The 19,417-nt window shown below is 45.8% G+C and overlaps 1 protein-coding gene across 6 annotated transcripts in view; it reads right to left on the minus strand.

Moving 5' to 3' along the window:
• Positions 1 to 19,417, minus strand: part of MAP3K13 (mitogen-activated protein kinase kinase kinase 13) — a 74,512-nt gene that overhangs the window by 7,840 nt on the left and 47,255 nt on the right. For all 6 annotated transcript variants that reach the window (XM_068692849.1, XM_068692851.1, XM_068692848.1 and 3 more), the window contains 10 exons: positions 17,619 to 18,175; positions 10,631 to 10,814; positions 9,949 to 10,140; positions 8,985 to 9,143; positions 5,812 to 5,970; positions 4,191 to 4,299; positions 3,154 to 3,263; positions 1,881 to 1,997; positions 1,226 to 1,363; positions 31 to 775 (listed from right to left, as the gene is read on the minus strand). In XM_068692849.1, the coding sequence (XP_068548950.1) occupies positions 31 to 775; positions 1,226 to 1,363; positions 1,881 to 1,997; positions 3,154 to 3,263; positions 4,191 to 4,299; positions 5,812 to 5,970; positions 8,985 to 9,143; positions 9,949 to 10,140; positions 10,631 to 10,814; positions 17,619 to 18,120 (2,415 nt within the window). In that variant the 5' untranslated portion in view covers positions 18,121 to 18,175. The remainder of the gene's footprint in view (positions 1 to 30; positions 776 to 1,225; positions 1,364 to 1,880; positions 1,998 to 3,153; positions 3,264 to 4,190; positions 4,300 to 5,811; positions 5,971 to 8,984; positions 9,144 to 9,948; positions 10,141 to 10,630; positions 10,815 to 17,618; positions 18,176 to 19,417) is intronic.

Consider the following 19,417-nt stretch of genomic DNA (forward strand, 5'->3'; position numbering starts at 1 on the left):
TTTTTTCCTGAATCGCTGTGCTGCCCTTACCTTCTGAATGGGTCTTGCTTTGCACGGTAGCACTGAGGAAGCCATGTGCTGTGGTGTGCCTAGAGCAGACGCTGATGTACCGTTGCTGAAGCCCTCTTCCTCCATCTTCTCAATGTACTGCGCGTTTTCATATAGGGAAACAGACGTTGGTGATTGAGAATGGCTCATTCCTGTTTCAACAGATGACATCTGCACCTGACCACTGTCCTCGTCCCTGCACTGAAGACAGGAATTATATGGATCTGTTTTGCAACACTCCCAATGATCATCTTTGCTTTCTTTGCTCTCCAGATTCCTTCGGCAATCTGCTTCCATGGCAGTGGAGATGAGATCAGGGCTGGAGCCAGACATCCGCCTTTGCGCGTGGTTACTGAGAGGGCTCCGCAGCGCTGCTGCAGGGCCAAAGTACCTTAAGTTGTTTGCGCAGTTGGCAATATCTTGTCCATGGGCGTGAAGCCGTGAGTGATGGCCATGGGGATGGCCAGGGCCATGTTGCTGCGGTAGACCAGGAGGATGAGAATGACTATGAGGTGGAGGTGGGGGTGCATCATCTTGCACTGGCTGGTTTTTCAAGATCCCTGCAAAATCGTTGTAGCTGCCTTTGCTGTTCCCTCGGCGGTGACGTGGCTTACTGCGGTAGCGACTTTTGCCACTCAGTGTTGACATTTTGGGACTTCCTGAGACTGGTGAGCCATTAGATGCTGCTTCTGTGCTGGGTATGCCCTCTGACTTCAGTAGATCTGGCCTGAGAGAAAGTCAGCAAATGTTTAACATTAATCCACAAACTAAGAAATGACATCAGCTCAGAATCAGGATGAAGAGGCAACCGTAGCCATAAGCATACTCTGCTTTCTGTAATCTACACACCTCCCTCCCTTTCAGCTGTTTGACTTCTACCTCTAGTTTCCTTTGCTTCCCTCTACTCAGCATCCTTTCTGTTTAGCCCATCATGCTCCATGCTCCTTTGTTGCTGCTCTTCCCAATATCCACCACATACTCTCCTTTCTCCACTCTCATTTTGATGATCTACTCCCAGAATTGCTCCTTTCTATGTCTATGCATTGGTGTAGGGCACATCTCCCTATGCGGGCATACAATGCTCGGCACAGTAGGACCCTAACCTCCTAATGGTCTTGGCCAGCTTGTTTCAGAGGCACATGTGAACATAGCACAAAATTAGGTAGTTACTTCTTACCGTTTAGTCTGGCTGCCTGGTTTATGGGAGACCCCTTTCCTCTTCATCAGCTTCTCCACTGTATTAGGGTGGATTATTGGTCTGACTGGGTGGCGTTTATAAGTCCCAGGATATTTCTTTTCCACTGCTTGTTCTCTCCTGAAACATTGGACAAGAAAAAAACAGACCAGTTTTCTCTCTATCCAACTGCAGCTCCTGCTGGACAGAAACACAGCTGTACAATGAGCACACTGCGTGCCTGTTTCTCAGCTATGGCTGGGTGCAACACAACATGCTGTTCTGGGAAAGGACAGAGTCATTTTCTAAATTCTCTCTGCAGAGATCAGGCAATTGGAACATGGCCCTGGCACACAGTCCAGAAACAGCGCTGCTTTTCTCTTTACAAAGGGGCCAAAGGATGCCAATACCAAATGGGAAAGATGCCTGTCTCTCAGTTGGTAAACACGGTGTAAAGATGCATGCACTAAGTGGTCTGCAGTGGTCTGCTCATAAGGGGCCCATCACTGCCTGCCAGCCCTTTGTTTAGCTCTAAAATAATGCCAGGGGACACTAAATCTACAAGTGCTGCTGCACAGTTTAGAAACGAAGCATTGGTTTATTCTCCAGTGTGCAAACTACCACGAGTGTGGCATACCATTCTGCTATAGATACATACTTTATGAGCTCCTTCTCACGGACCTCCAGCTGCAGCATAATAGCACTGAGCTCCATGTATAAGTTATTGGCTCGCTCCAGCTTCCTCTCGTAGTGCTCGCGGATATCCAACGCATGTCTGAAAAACAGAAAAAAAAATCATGGCTCTAGAGTCTCATGCCTGTGGAACAAGGAGGATAAGGAAATACACAGGTGGTTTAGGAAAAGGCATTCTAAAAGTGAAATCTGCCAGCAGTACGGCACTGTCTGTGAACTCCTAATAAAGCTAACAGCAAATAAAGGTTAAGAGCTTGATACTATGAATAAATCATGATATGATTTAGAAAGTGTTTAACAGTCTTGAATGAGTGGCAACACTTCTCACTAGAGAAGCTGCAAATGCCTTTCATGCATCCATAAGCCCTTCAGCCAAGTCCTAATCATCTTGTTTGCACAGAAGTCATCAGTTTGTATTTCACATAAAGCAGCATGTCCCTACAGCTACAGTATAGTTGCATAAGACATTTCAAACCACAGCTGGAAGATCTGGCCTTCAAAAGCTTCGTTGGGGCTAAGGAACACTGATCAACAACTACAGCAAATTGACTGAACAGTGCTTCCTTTGATTTCTCAGGTTTGACATACTTGGTGGTTCTCTGCAACAACTATCTTTGTAAGTCTGTACCACAGAAGATAACACTTTGCTTTCTTAAATAAACATTCTGCTTTCATTTTTAAGTTGGTCTAGTGTTCACAATGAATTTCAGTGGGATGATAAATTGGATGTGTTCACTTCTCTGGAAACGAATACAAACAAAATATCAGGTATAAGAAACCTCACAGCAAACTGCAAGATGCATTTCCTGTTAAGAAATTTGCTTCTGCACTGTTATCACAAGTGCCAAAACTCAGGCAGAAACATTCCCTGGTGAACACACAAGCCTTTGCCTCTCTTGCCTGAGGAAAACTGTTCAGACAGCCCAAGAGCAGGAACAGTTCCCACTGTTTCTTTCTCTGTGGCTTTCCACCAGTTAAGCAGTGCTCGAAGCCTAGAGCAGGCCTGCAGGAACTTCAGATTCTGGACTCATGAGGAATATTGAGTCTGCCTGAATTTATGCCACCAGGAATACCAAGCCCTGTTCTGGAGCCCTCAGTACACGAGGGGAATGAAAGCTGTCAGGGACAGTCTTCAGGGACAGTCTCTCTCCAGGACAGGCTGAGGGAGCTGGGCTCATTTAGCTGGAGAAGGCTGGATTGGGTAAGCGAGCAAGGCACATGGAAGGCTACCAACTGACCTCAGCTCTTCTCTTCGACGACGAATCAATTCTTCATCTAGCCGGTGGATACAAGTTCCTTCGCTTTTAATCTTCTCAAAATGCTTCTTCACTTCTTCTCTCCATTCAGCCTAGGGAAGCAATTTACTCTCAGGTATTTACAAAGGATTGGGATCCCTGGTTCCACCAAAGAAAAACTCTTGGACAACATTCTTTGCTTCTGCAGAAAATTGCAGATCTGGGTTGAAAACATGTTACCCAAAGTAATTCAGCTAAAAGAAGTAACACTGTAGCAGATGTACTTTCAGCATTTTAAACTGATACTTCCAATTTTGTGCTTCAATTGTATCATTTAAAATATACCTGTACTTTATAAAAAATAAATAAATCTCTCATAAAGCTTTCCATCCTAAGACAACATTTTCTTCCCTTTTGGATATGAAGAAAACAGAAAGGCTGATGATTTGGAAAGCTATGTGCTTGACAAAGATGACAGTCAGTAGGATGACATAACTCTGTTTACCCCTCAAAGCCCTGCTTCTTGCAGCCTTAAGAAATGTATCCATCCACTTTCTCTCATACACTGTATAGATCCTTTATGCACCAGGGGGTAAGTTCCTTTCTCATTCCCAGCCTGACAGCAGCTGGGTAGGACTCAGAGGAATCTCAAAGACCATACACTTTCTGATCCTCCCTACGAGTCCCAGAGTACCTTCATTGCCCTGCGATAGCTGCCCTGCTCATCTTCACTACAAATGCAACGGTTCCTCTCAACAGTCTCATGGTCTCCTGTACCAGAGGAGAGCTGGGAGCAGAACTTCTAAAGTCAGCGGTCTCAAGGAGAACTCCATAAGATAACAGAGTTTCTGACTGATGTCGGTGGATGTCTCAGTTTGTCAAAGTTTGGGTAAAAGATTTTAAAATACCTATCAGCTCACTTCTCCCCAGGAATCAAAGTGAAATCATGGGTCTTGACCTCTGCTGCATTTGGTGCAGCCTGTGAAATCAGACCCTTGCAGCTATCTCACACTCAACGGCCAAAGCCACTCCCCAGTTACCTGTGATTTGAAATAGGTTTCCTGAGGAGTAGCCAGCACATCAGCAGATGCAATATCCAGGTGCATCAGTGTCTGTCGGAAGGAGGGACGATTCCGGGGCTTGCTCTGCCTGGAACAAAACAGACAAATGTCCACCATGAGATCAGGTTAACAGTGCTGGCTACTGCTGCCCTTCTGAAAGTATTTCTCACTAGAATCAATTCTCTGAATGCAGCAGCTGACAGATTAAAGTTGCTTCTCAGGTTTTGTCCTTTGTAGAATGTGAGTTTATTGTGCTAGAGTAGTTTTTTATTCTGCTTTTGGTTTGATCTATCCTACAGAAATGGGAAAGATGAAAGCCATTTAAAATAGGAAAACTTGATCACAAATTGAAAGATAGGAACTAAGATGAAATTACTCCTAACTTGTTAAGCAAGAAGAAATGGATTATTTCCATTTTAAGATTTGGAAATTATTCAGATAATGAAATGAAATCGATCTAGTAGAGATGATAGTCTAATAATTTACATTCAACATAACAGGATACCTAAAAACACTATGTGATGACACAGTATGTGCCTGAGCCTATACAGTATTGTAACACACCGAGCATCTGTGTGAGATCCTACTCAAGTACAAATCCTTTTGTATCTTTAAGAGACCAGCAGTCAAGCCTGAAGACTGAACCACCAGACACACTTGTATCTCCACCTAGTGGAAGGAGGCGATTTGTAGGGGAGAGGTGGCTGAAGAAGCTGCTTCTTGTCCTAATCAATGCGTCCATGCTCCAGACTTGCTGCATGGACTCATTGTTTAGGACAAGAAACAGCTTCTTCACCTCCTTCCACTAGGTGGAGATACAAGTGTATGTACACACTGCTCATAGCTGCAAGAACTGCCTCCTGCATTTTGCGTCCATGCGCAGAAGCACAGCCAGGCAGAGCATCCGTCTCAGCACAGACACTGCAACAGCAGGCACTGCTGTATCTCAGGATCACGAGAGTAAACAGGCATTTTAAAGATCCACACATGTTTTGGCCTGTTCTTCCCTTTGTACCTTTGGGAGGATGGCTGGTATAACTCAGTGTGGAAAAATGCTGGAAGATCACTTAAATGCTGTGTCAAGATGCAATTGCAGAGGTTAACGATTAATACAGAACCCAAAACCAGGAATTTCAACTCTAATCTGGCAGATAGAAGTAACTGAAAGCATTTCCCATATCTACATGTGCAAAAACCTGGTTTCGTACATACAGTTTGAAATTCTCTCTGTCCAGTTCAAAGAACAGTCATTTTAAAAGAGGGTTCACAGAGTGTTCAGAAAAAAAAAATATACATATATATCCTTTCACTCTGGAGCCAGCCAGAGCCCTCCCTGGCCCTGTCTGCCCAGCAAACCACACAGGTTTTTTCCTACTTTCCCTGAACTCCAGATTTCCTTCCTGAGTCCAGTCCTGGTGCCATAAGGAAGCAGAATCTAAAACATTAAAATTGATTGTTCTTCTGACAAGTGTGAGAGTACTTAAGAGCCTTGTGCTCTGGGCTCAACACTCCCGCTCTGATTCTGGTTTCATCAGTTTCAGTGGGAGTCTGGACAGAGCTAAGGGTGAGCCATAGGTCTGTGTGGGCTTCAAGGTCTTACCAGGTCTGCTTCATGAGGATTTTGAAGCCATCCGGGCAGGTGGAAGGAACAGGAAGATGCAGGCTGTTACTGCCCACTCCCCAAATGATGGCTGAGGAGTCCACATCTTTGTAGGGAATCTCTCCTGTTAGCAGCTCCCATAAAACTACCCCAAACGACCTGATAAAGAAACAAACCAGGAGAAAAACTTCCATGTGAATTCGGTTCAACAGAAACAACTGGAGCTTGAAAAACTGCTCTTTGGTGAAAAAGAGAACTAGTTATGTCTGATCTGAAACTGCAAGAAGGGGCAGCACTGTTTAAAAAAAGCTAGCTTTTAAACCAAGAGTAGCTATTTCGCACACCAGGTAACTTCCTCCCCTGCCCCAGTTCTGCACTGAACACCGAACAGCACTGTTCTTCACACCTACCCCTTCCTACTACATTGGAAGTAGGAAGCACATTAGAAGCTTTTCCATGCAGATGGAACCTTACTCTAGTTAAATGAAGAGGAAAGTTTGCTCTGCTGAGATAGACCTTTAACTATTTTTACTGTCAAGAACAAATCATCTGCTACAAGATAGACGGAACTGTTAAGTCTCACAGGGAAGAGCAAAGGTGGTGGGTTTTTGTTTTGCTTTAACAATACATGTCTTTTAACTTTACTTTCTTAACCAAATGTTCCCTTTGCTGTTATGTGCCTTCAACTACCCATGGATGTCCTGGATGTTTCAACAGTTTGAAACTCATGGCTACAACTACTGCAACATGGGAACACGACAAATGCAACATATGTAAAAGTCAGTATCAGCACATGCAACCCCATCTGGTATTTCTTTTGTGCTGAAGACAGGAAGGCCAAAGAGAAAAATATCATTAAGTGAACATTGCCGCGGAAAGAACCTCCTATTACAAGAGGTGAGAATCATAGGTAAGAAAATCACTTTGTGTCTCTTCTTTAGTGAAATGATCAGTAAGGACCAAGACCTTAATTCAGAGCAGCAAACAGCTTTTGGTTTATTTACAACCTTCAACCCAAAAAACAACAAAGACATATCAAGCCAGTCAGTACAGAGGTAAACAAAATACTGTGGAGAACCAACTTACTGCGCATTAACCAGGCTGCGAGGCAGGCTGAGGTACAAGTGTCTCAATTTCACACACACAAGTGTCACCTTACTTGCGTGCCCCAGCCGTCCGTGGGACACCGACCCTGCCAAGCTCGCTGGTGAGTCAAACCAGGTGAAAAGTGAGAAGTGTGTTTCTGGCTTGTACTAGTATCAAGTTGCTTTTATTAACTACAGAAGAACATCCAGGGGGCAAACTGGCTGGGTCTGAACAACTGTCAGTCAGGAAACAGGCCTTCATGTGAAAAACGTCACACATTCAGAACCTACTGGTTTCAAATCATGTGGGGGGGGGGGGGAAAGCAGAACTGGAACATATTTCCCTCAAAATTTTCTGTGGGCTGCAGGAAAGGAGGGATCCCAGGTGGCTGGATGAGCTATCAGGAAACCCCATCTGGTTTCAGCTTTGTTATGATTAAGACCTGGCAAAGGATTTTGAAGACTCCTGATAAGATTATAGGGTTGGTAAGGTTGTTTTTGTTTTTTAAGCATGCTGCTAAGGATGAGAGAGAGCAGACATATAAGCAGCTTAGGAACTGTTCTCATTTGTTGTCAAGATTCACAAACATCACTTTTACTCATCCTGGGCAAAGAATGGATGTCGAGGATGAGGCTGAGCAATAACCACTGCATCCTCTGAAGAGGAATTTGGACCAAAGGCACCCACCCCTAAGTTTACATGAAAGAGCAATATCTCTAAATCACTGAGAAAAGGGGTCAAGGAGTGCTCACAGTCCTCAGCAGAGCTAGCAGCTTTTGTTTTTTTTAATATATATATATATACACACACACACACATATTGGACATGATTCTCCACACAATATTCTTGAACCTAAGCCACTCTAAAATACAGAAAATTGAGGGTAGAAATACAGCAGCATTCCTCTTAACGAACTTGTGATTTTAAAGGAGGGGCTCAGAAGACAAATGGTGGATGGATTGTTTCAGAAAGAAAACACAAGAGTTTCTCCCAGAAGAGCTGGCTATGCTGCAGCCTGCTACATCTGCACGAAATAAACACACAAAACACTGTGGGCACAAGAAGAGCTGTATATCACACGCTAGAAGACTCTGACTTTCCCTTTCCCTACAAGAAGCCTTGACTTGAAGTCACAGCCCAGCTCTGCATTGAAGCAGCAGCAGTAGGCAGTTGACTGACTTCATTCACACTTTGAGGCACCCACCCACGGCTTTGACCTGCAGCTGCACACAATGTAAGCAACACGGCAGCATTCACAGCTGAAAGCCACAAAAAGGAAAATTCATCATGGCTGTAGAAGGGGGAGAAGGGCATTTGTCCTGCCTACTAGCATTCAATAAGCAGAAACAACAAGGCAGGAACAGAAACATGGTTCCCTCGAGGAACCCTGAAAATCTTTGCAGAGGCATCCCAAAGGAGCCCTAAGGCTTGGTTCTATCTCAAGCATTGTTAGTAGTGTGGAGACCTGAACCTTCCCTTTTGATCATTTGGACAAAAGAGTGCGTTTTGCATGGGGTGGAAATCAATGTTCAAACCTCCTACAATGTAACCTGATTTCCTCTCTTGGATTTGAGGGACCATAACCCTGTGGCTGTACACATTTTAGCCAAGTCCAGCACGCAGAAAGCAAAAGGTGTTTGGACCCTTCAAGCTGGCAGAGTAGAGGCAGTTCTACAGTTGAAGCATGTCCATGATCAGGATAGGATGCGAGTAAAAGACACCCTGGCTGCAGAAGCTGCTGAGGAGGCACCACTAGTGGAAGAAAGCTCTGGCCTGGATACCAAGGGAACTGTTGCATTTGTTTACTTTGGACTCTGCAGGATACAAACAGTCTGCACTGAGTCTCATTAGGGACCCTCAGGGCTTAACACACAGCCTGTACACATGCAAGTCATTCCTCTTTCTGCTACAGCCCATGGTTCAGCAACAGTGTTCAGGGCACTAGACAGATGTAGAAATGAATAGTCATTGACAGCGCAAGCTATCCCCATCCCTAAGAAGAGAGTACTGAATAAGTAAGTGCTGGGAGAACCAAGTGGTTAAATAGCAGGTGAAGGTACTCAACTAAAACAATACTAAATACTCACCAGATATCCACTTTTTCAGAGACGGGCTCATTGCGTATCACCTCTGGGGCCATCCAAGCCACAGTTCCCGCAAAAGACATTTTTGTACTTTTATCACTAAGTTCTTTAGATGTACCAAAATCTGAGATTTTAACTGCATCCGTGTGTGTAACTAAAACACTGGAGAAAAGAAAACAAGAAATCAGCATCTTGCGAGTTGTCTTGAGCCACTGTGAATCACTTCCTAATCAATACAAACAATTGAGGAGGCCTTGCTGCTTATGACTACAGTACAAAGAAAAAGACTCTACATTTTCACTGGTGAAAACACTCCATTAGGGTGATTGTTTCTTTGTCTCTCAACTATTCTAAATTCTACAAGTAAAAAAAAAAAAAGCAGCAAATTAAGAAGTCACTGAAAATGTGCTTTATCTGGGAACGTTTCAAAGTTTTAGTAAAGCTCTACCTCAATAAACTGTAAAACATTTAAAAGCCTCAACCTAACATACTGTCAATCTTGTCACAGGCTAAAGGAGCAATAAAAAAATATCTAGGGAATAAGGATATAAGCAGCTAGAGATAGTTTTAGTTGGAAAGCAACAGATAACAGAAATTTCCAGAAAAACAGGGAAATATAAAACAAATAAGATAGAAAAAAATAAAAAAGCAGAAGGCAACAGAATATTCCATTTTCCAAGAGGACCAGACACCATCAAATCATTGGAAATATTTCCCAATTACTACTTCCCACATAAGCAATTGGTAAAATTTCCAGTCTTGTCAAATTCCAGCACAGGAGGAGAGTACCACAAGTTTCATTAGTTTCACTCATTAGCTATGAGTCAAAGTGGAAAGAAAAAAAAAAAAGGCATAACTTTTTTTTTTTAACAAAATTTTTTTAACAATTTTTTTTTTTAACAAAACTGTTCCTCAAGAACAACAGGCAATCACAACTGGGGGGATGTTTAAGTAGCTGGAGACTCACTTTGGTGACTTGAGGTCTCGATGGATGATCTTGTGAAGGTGCAGGTAATTCATCCCACTAGCGATCCCAGTGGACCAATCCACAAGCAGCCGAGGAGTGACTTTCCGGCCTGCACGCAAGACTTCATAGAGCTGTCCATGTGCACAATACTCCATGATGATACAGTAGCATGGGGCTTGAGTGCAAACTCCCCTGTTAAAGGAAACACATATCCAGTGAGAATCAGGACAGCTACAAGTCCCAGAGCAATTCTCAGAGGTAGCAGCCAAGGGGCAGGAGAGTAACCTGTTTACCCTGCCTGGGCAAGGCTCTGCTAACAGCTCTCCTTATTGTACAGGAAGGGGAACCCTTTGCACAGAAGGAACCCAATTTGTGACAATTTGTTTCCTTCAATTTCCTACAACTGTGGGTTCATAGGGTTCAGAGCAAGCACTTCATGAGCCTGCACGCAAAGTGAGCCCAAGTGCAAAGTGCAGCACTGGGTGGGGATGGTGTCCACATATTTGCTGTCACAACAATGTGCAATGATTTAAGAGAGGAAGCAAAGAACACCACCACCCATTTTGTCCTGCAGTCAATGTAACTTAGTTTCTTGATTTAAAAGCTTGCCCAGCCATAACAAACGGCTCTTTCCTGGACAGAGGTAGTGCTGGGTATGTTTCTCACAAACTTCACAACCTACTTGAAGGCAATGATGTTAGGATGCTTGAGTTTCCGCAGGTGCTTGATATCCGTTTCGTTCTGATCTCTCACTTTCTTGATGGCCACTTCCTCCGCCCGGAATTTGCCCAGGAAGACTGCTCCTTGCGCGCCACTGCCCAGCCACTGCAGCTCCGAGATCTCCTCGAACGGGACCTCCCAGGTATCTAGGCAAAGGCAAAGGGAGCAGCGTGAAGGAACAAGACCAAAAAACTCTCTGCTGTAAGACCACACTGAGACAGCACCTGCCATCTCCCTTGTTACAGCTCAAGGTGGATTTTTGGGGCTGGGAGATGGCATCTCCTCCCAGCACAGGGATGCTCAGCCCCAGCAGCCCTTTCCTCCAGTTCCTCTCACATCACAGTTGCCTCCAGACTGTCCCTTCTCAACCTCCAGGGGCTTATTCCAAGAGCTCACCACCACTGCCAAACACTTGGGCGAGCCACTCTGATGTGGCAGGCAGCAGTTTCACATATCAGGGACAATGGGCTGGCAGATTAGGGAGCGGATCCTCTACTCCAAGACTGAAGGATGATGGTACCTGTTATTAACTATATGACCCCATTGAAAAGCATGGATGAGAAGAAGCATTTAGCATTCATAATTTACAAAAAAAAATAAAATATATCCTGATTTTTTTCCCCTAGAAACAGATCAAAAATAATAAATCAGAAAGGAAGTCAGAGGTGGAAGGTTGGAAAATCCAGAGCAGCAACCACCAAGTTACCCAACACAAAGCACATTAACCACCACTATGGGTCACAGAAACAGGTCTTTTCCACACTAACTTTGTGTATACCTGCTGTCAAACAAGCAAAAATATCTTAAGGGACTGCTCGCCTTTGGTATTTGCACATATCTTATTTGGGCACTGTCAGAGCTGCCCAGGAAAGCTGCTTGTACTGCTTAAAGAAAGCTGTGCCCACCAGAACAGCAGGCCTTGCCGTCTGTGAGGCACCTTGAAATTACCTTAACCTCGAGACAAAATGCAAGCAATAATGTATTTACTGTAACTCAATAAATGCTTAAGTTTAGAGAATAAATTATTTAGCAGCAAAAGCAACACTTAAGCCCCTAATTTCTGAAAGAAGAACGCCGGGCCTGCGCAGCCCCATTTCAGGTCACCACAAAGACGCGGCGTTGTCTTGCTTCATCCAGCCCCCAGCCACTGGGGATTACCAGGGCTGCAGCTGGGACTGTGCCGAAGCATCCATTACTGTCATCACTGAAGGAAAACCCAGACTGCTAAACTTCCTCTGGGACTGATCCCAATCCAAGGCTTTCCCTCAGAGCACTCCTGCGACGCTCAGACATCACCACACGACTGCTCGCCCGGCACAGCTAGGGAAGGCCGGCTCCCACCCGCAGCCAGACCCCAGCACCCACTCTGCTCACTGAACCGTAAAAAAAACCATTGTTAATCAACAGCAAAAACGCCCTTTGACCTTCCAGGGCAAAGTTCAGCATGGCTCCTGGCAGACAAGTCTAGCTTTTGTACTGATGCACCCAGCCACAACCTTACGTTGCGCAGAAGCACGAAGAGGAGAGGGCACGTGGCTCTCGGCTGCAAGGCACTGTAACAGCTGGGGGTTTGCAGCGGGTGATCCCCATCCTCAGCTTACAAGATGCCGTGACAGACATGGGAAGGCTGCATTGCCTACCAGCACGTGTACTTCTGTGCTGAAGCAAGAACTGTCTGTCAGCTAAGAAACTACGAGGAAGCGATGCATGAAATATGTTATTAGCACCACCTCGATCGCAGGACGTTCAAGTATTATAAAATCATAATCATTCTTCTTCAATAAACAACTTGAGTCATTTGTCACAACACTTAAAATTGGTATTTAATCAAAAGGCAGGTCTTTAAATAAGGAGAACACATTCATACATAGAGAAATTGAGATATACATATTGCTACTTAATTGACAAACACCTTGCTTCTGAAAGGTGCTAAATACAGTTTGGGTTTTGTGGTGGCTGACGAACAAGTTACTTATGTGGGCAACAAGGAAACTATTCCACTGCACTCAAATAGCTGTTTCATTACGTATCAGACTGCCTTTCCTGTACAAGCATGCAACATTGTCATTTACTTCCCTGAAGGGCCCAGGTTTGGGAGTGGCACTGGGAACCTATACCGCTACCCATTAGGAGCAGGTCAGGTCCCTTAACATTAGCTGTTATCCTCTCCGATGGCACAGATGGAGACTGTAAGCAAAGTTAGTAGAAGTTCACCAGCCCCTCCTGCAGAGTCACCTAGTGTTTATTTGGTAAGGAATACCCGTGATGTGTCCCATCCTATATCCCAGCTGCAGCCTGAACACCAGAGGCATGGCTCAGGGAAGGTTTCAGCAGAGAAGGATCACGCAGTCGCCCAGTGAAGCATCCTGCATCTGAGCATCTCAGGAGCACAGAGCCAAACCACACTTAAGACAACGCAACAGTCAGACAGAAATCCCCTGCTCTGAAAAGTTCACTGAACAGGAATAGGATACAACATTTTGGGACAGCCAGGGAGTCATTTGGCTTCCATAACAGAACAAGCACCAAAAAGCTTCCCAATGAAACTGAGGCTGGTTGAGAACACTGGGTTACCTTCAGGGGAAAAACAGGGTTTTAGCATCAGTGGTGCAAACCTACAACCCAAACCTGCCAACTGAAAAAACGCACACAAGTTACCTTATACACATGCTCCTGCTGCTCCCAGGAACCTCCCTTGAGGACAGCAGCCTGACAAGGGTCGGTATTAGAAGTACCAGGTCAGATCAGCTCTGCTGATGGGCAATGGGCAAGACTGCAAAAGAGAGGACTGGACACAACCACAGCTGCACCCAGCAGGAAGCTGTGGCCATACACAGCACGTGCAGAGCAGGCTGTGAGCCCCCCCTTGGCCTGCACAAAGCATCCTGAGCAGGCCTCGAAGCAGAGGACAGTGAATGATGGTGTGCCAGCCGCAGCACTTCTGTGGGGCAGGCACATCAAGGTGATGCCGAGCTCTCGGATCCCAACCAACAACTCAAAACAGAAAAGGACTTGCCTAAACCAGATGCAAGACTTTGGGTGCATGGCTATGACAACGAACCCTAGCCAAGTCAGGATGTCCATGAGAACAACACTTCAGATGACATGATGAGTGGCCAGGAGACACATCTGGACACACTAATCCCTGCCAGTTTGATCAAGCAGCCCATGGCATTGCTTGGCCAAATCCCATGGGGCTGCCCAGGCCCAGGGCTCGCTACAGCTCTCCTAGCACATCTCCCAGCAGGAGAGAGCTGAGGACATCTCCTACCAGCACAGAGCAGTTTGTATTCCAGGCCCTTCTGGACCTCCACGAACTTGTGGGACACTTCCTTTAAATAAATTAAAGCACAATAGCAGCTGGCATTACGCAAGGGCTTGCGTTTCTAAGGTGATTAAGAACCATTTGAGTAGAATGATGGTAATCTGTATCCCAAGGGGAAGAAACGCAGGAGCAGCCGAGCCATCTATTTGAAGCAAATTTTTGCTGTTTGCTAGCACTGGCTGCTCGCCAGCACTGGCATCACGACAAGCAGCATCTCTGCTTTATAAAAAACCACACGCACACTTCAACAAGCACCTTGATCTCCAGGCTTATATGGGAATGAAGGCAACCGTGTAACTTGTGAAACGGAAGGTGAGAGCAACACCTGAAGAACTGACTCTTAATCCAAAGGAAATGGCCCGAAAGTCTAATCAACCCTTACAAAACACAACCTAGCCTTACCATGAAGAAAGGCACAGAAACACTCTTCTTGATGACCATCTTGAATGCTAAGGAGGAAAGGCAGGGAGTAATTTCAACCTGAAGAGAATGGCGAATCTCATTACATCTGGTTTTCTTACTCTTTTCCTCCACCCACCGAGTCCCAAAGCAGGCCTGGCAGGCAACACGTACTCAGTATCAGGCATTTCCAAAGGGCATGAAGCCTACTTCTCCCTTACCATGTGCAACCGCCCCACCACGGCACCCATATCCTCATGCCTGGGCAACCTGTGCTCCCAGAGGAGCAGCAGCTGCCCGAAGGGGACACAGGCAGGGGAGCAGAGCTGCTGGTGAGCCACAGCAAGGACTCGCAGTTACCGGCAGTGCCCGTGCCTGAAGGTCCACACCAGACCCATAGCCCAGTGGTGATTCAGCCCAACACAAAGTATTGCTCCAGGATTAGCAACAGAATGCTCCTCTGGCTTAATGGAGTTGCTTCATGAAGAGGCGACAAATCATCTGCACAGACCTGTGGCAGCAGCCCCAAGCTGTAAATAAGCTCCCCGGGGGAATGAAAGGCTGTCCCATACATCCCTATGCTGCCAAAAGGGCCAGGGGCGTTTCCGCAGCCTCCAAACACAGAAGGCTGCACAAACACGAACCTTGAAGCTGTTCTGCTCTTGCTAAACAGGACAAGAGTAAAAAATCCCATACTTAGGATACCAACCTGGTGGTCTGCACGTAGCTGATGAAGTGTACCAACACGGAAGTAATAAGCAGGAATGAGATCATTTGGAAAGCAGAGTATAAACATTCTGACAAAATCCTCAAGCTTTAGCACAGAACCAGCTTTAAAAGCTTTGTCCCCAGACACTAGTAGTCATCTAACGCCACCAGAGCAAATCTGTAGAAGAAACATCCTTTCATTCTCCCTTATGACAGTGAAGATGTTGAAGATGCAGCTAAAACACATAGGCCACACACAGCTGACCCAGATTGCTTTTCAGCCTTGCCACATCTGTGGCCATTTCAGAACTGCCCTTTGAGGAAGCGCCTAATGGCAATGACAAACTGCGAAGCATCCACGGATCTCTGGCTCTGAACATGCTCATGACACTGAGAACGGCACACTACCTTTGTAGTGAGAAGAGGAGCTCTAAATACATCCCCTAAACACAACAACACTCTTAGCTGCTCATTTTCACTAGTTAGTGCTTCAATCTTTTTTATTAGTGACTGTCATACAAAAGGAAGCGTCCCCTATGGGCCATCAAGGCACGTATTAAACCACTGGTCTCCAGTGCATCCACTGTCCCAATTATATGCAAAATACGACCTCTTTGCTTCCCAGGTAGCTTTCCTGAAGCCACCATCTGAGCTTGCACGCGTGTGCAAGCACAGCATGGTCCCACAGCCCCAGTCTGACCTGGTGAAAAGTCTGACAGTGCTCACACGCAATATTCATAGGATCACTGTAAGCAGACAATGCAGCTCTGCAACACGAAGGGTCCAGACTTCTAGAAAGCGCCGCACAGATCTAGAAAGCTGTGGGCAAGGTGCACTTGCAGCGTGATACTCATGCATCAGTGCAATTTAGAACAAGAATTTCCTTTGTGAAGGACTGCACAGAGAAACAGTTTCTTGCTCTCAAATACCACATTAAAAAAAAAAAAAAAACTCTGAACAAATAATAGTAAAACAAAACAGAGAAATTAGGGGCTGAAAACATGGAATTATTAATATTAATTTAAAAACATATATATTTTCATTAAGCTTTGTGTTATCTCATTGAGTTTTTGATGCAAAACTGGACTGTTTGTTTAAGAATATAAAGAGTATAATAGCTACTGATATATGAAGTGTCATCTCATTCAAAAGTTTCAGCTTCACTGAAAAATACTGATTGTAATATACCATATTACAACCCAAAGCAGCATAACACTGACATACCGATATCACGCCTCCTCCAGATACCTGACTGCTCAGCAGCTCGTCTTCCTTTACAAAGGAGGTTCCAACCAGACTCCGTCTCTTCCAGAACTCACCACATCTGACTCCGCATATTGTGCGATCCTTCCAGTAGTTTATAGACTCCAGTGCATTTCCAATATTTATAGACTCATTCAGGTGTGCTGTACTGAGTTTCAAGCATGAGGACAAAACTTCAAACCTCCTCTGCAGAAGGACCGTGAGCACAGCCAGGGCATTGCTCAGCACACAGCACTGCTCAGCAGGGCTCTGCTGCCCAGGAGGACACCTGCCATTCTGCAGCGCGCAGGAGGATTTCCCTGCTCAGAATTAAGGACTGGAAGTGACTGACTCTTGGAAGAAGCTGTCAGTTTATTTCCAGCCAGATTCATCCAACATGCTATTTAACCGTGCTGTTACCTCAGCTTAGGAACTGCTCCCCAACAAACCGGTCTGTAGGTGTAGGTATAAACAATGTCAGCTGCTAACAATAAGATTTGTGGTTGGAAAACCTGTAACTTGTCTATGCCAGAAAATCATTTGATTTAAACTGAGTCACGATCACAGGAGGCTTCTACCCCACGGTAGTGGTGTGGTGGCCAGGCTGTTCCTATTGACACCTCACCCATTTCAGCTCCTTAATTCAAATGACAGCTTGTTCTTTTCCCATCTGCTACTTCCCTCCCCCTGTGCTAGGGGAGAAATTGGACACCGAAGGCATAGCATACTCAGCTCTTAAGCTTTCAGTAGCCCCTAAGGATACACATATGCAAGCATTTGGGACATAGCTTATTCCCAAATTACATTTTTCAGAAATAAACATGTATTTTTTTTCCCACGTAACGTGCCCATAGAGAAGCAATATTTCTGTTATTTGGCAGTCAACTGGAGATAACCCTTGTGCACATGCAGAAGTCGTCCCTATGTCAAGCTCACCTGGCATGAGAAAAGTGCAGAAATTAAGTAGTTGGCTTGATCCCCCATTTGCCACAGTTCTTTCTGTTTCTCACTTAAGAAATACCTGGTTCAGATTCAGACTTTGTCATGACAGCCCAAGGTCTGGGTCAGAATACGCATTTATTTTTCACTCTGTCCCTTGTAGTCTTTGCTGCCAATGAGAGCTGTAGGCTGTGCAGCACAGGATTTCTCTTTGCAAACCCATTACAGCGCTGTATGTGGCAAAATGGTCACACAAAAAGCTGAGAAAAAGCCCTCGGTTCTTTCCACATCTTCACACACTGCCCCAGAAGAAACAAAGGTCATCTTCCCTACTTACCTTGCTGTTGCAGTTTGTAGTCTGTGGAGTATGCTTTGCCTATGATGTTCCACACGGGCCTCAGACAACCAAAGAGTCCCTCGAGAAACCCACCGCTCCCACTGCCTGATCTGTTGAACTGGACTTTGACGTCGTCTGCTCCACTGTTGCTCTCTCCATCCATAGTGCTCCTGTTGCCCTGAGGAATGGCTGCTTCGGATTCATCCTGCTCCCGCAGCTGCAGCACGCTGTTCTCAAATTGGTCCCTAGAGTCCTCGCTGATGCTGGTCAGCACTGCTGCAGTGACCGGGCTGCTCATGTTCTCAATGAGGTCTGCCTGCAGCAAGCCCTTCTCACGCACATCCTCTATGAGCTCGGGGGACGGGTGGTTTCCCGTAGGTCCATGCTCATCATGTACCCTACCAAAGTCTTTATCTTCACAGAAAGCTTTGCCAATCGAGTTTGGAGAGGAAGACAAGCTCAGACGCTCCTGAGTACTGGCCATGATGCCGTGAGTGTGCATCAAGGAGATGGTCGGAGTTGGTACTTAGAGAATTAGTGACATGAGGACCCAGTACCTGGAAAGAGAGAAAAAAGAACAACTTTCAGATTTTTATTCAAGTGTTTTCACAACGTACACTTTTGAGAGGTGAGCTGATAATTAACTAGCCAGACCAGACAACCGCTGATACTTACTAAATACTTACTGCCCTCAAAGAAGCAAATAAATTATTCCTACAGAAACTCCACTGGCACAGTACTCTCAGTAACCTAGAGCAGGAATGGCCCGGTAAACAAACACCACTAGTCATACACAAAAGCCTCAAGGTCAGAGCTGTGAAAGACAGTCTGCAGCACAGAATGGTCCCTTTGTGATTAGTACACAGCCCTTCTCAGACTGAAGCTGATCCCCAGGTGTTTTCCAGCTCAGGCATAGTCTGAGTGCAGTCACTGCTTCTGGGTCTGGTGCAGCTCACGGACTCAGAATTCCTCTGCAAAGCCCCGAGATGAGGCGTTAGAGAAACACAGCACAGCGATAGTGTCCTGAATCCACCAAGGGGTGGCTGTACCTGCTCCCTCAGAGGCCCACCAAGTCATGGCCATGCTAATCCTTCAGTTTAATACCATCAAGGTCAATATAGCAAGGCGTTACATTCTCTAACCATGTTACCCGCAAAACCACTGAAGACTTACAGAACTCCCCAGGAACAGTACACACCTCTCATCTCCCTCCTCCTGCCAGCCTGCCGAGCGCCTCCTCCTGCTCTGCTGCTTCCCCTGGCACGTATAAACTCAGAGCTGGTGCCTCCTCCTCAAAGTCCCCCCATCTCTTTGCTCTTGCCCCGTGCCCCACTGCAGCTCCCCCTTCCACGAGGCAGCCTCGTGCCACCTCTCGGTGTAGCCAGCCTGCACACAGAGCCGGGGGGCAGCCAAGGGTCCTGTGGCGCTGCGCTGGCTGCCCACCAGGGACAAGCCTAACCTTGTGCCTGAAGCCATTAAGCACATGCAGCCTGTAACGGGACAAAGTCCAACCTTAAATCCCACATGAAGTTTAGAGGGGGAAAAAAGGCAGTAAGAGAACCTATTTTGTTAAAAAGTAAGATCAGTTACAGTTGGTGCAAAGTCCCGAGCTCTGCAAACAGGCACTGAAGGGAAGAAAGAGGTGGCCAGCTCCATGCAGCCAATCGCAAGGGAACAGCTCAGGCCCGTAAATTCTCAAGATGAGGTCATTACAGAGATTAAAGATAAGAACTTCAGCTTGGTGTATGAAAAGCTGATGCCTTGTGCTTCAGTCCCTCTGCAGCAGCGTCAAATGGGAA

The sequence above is a fragment of the Anas acuta genome, chromosome 9 (assembly GCF_963932015.1).
Source record: "Anas acuta chromosome 9, bAnaAcu1.1, whole genome shotgun sequence".
NCBI lineage: Eukaryota > Metazoa > Chordata > Aves > Anseriformes > Anatidae > Anas > Anas acuta.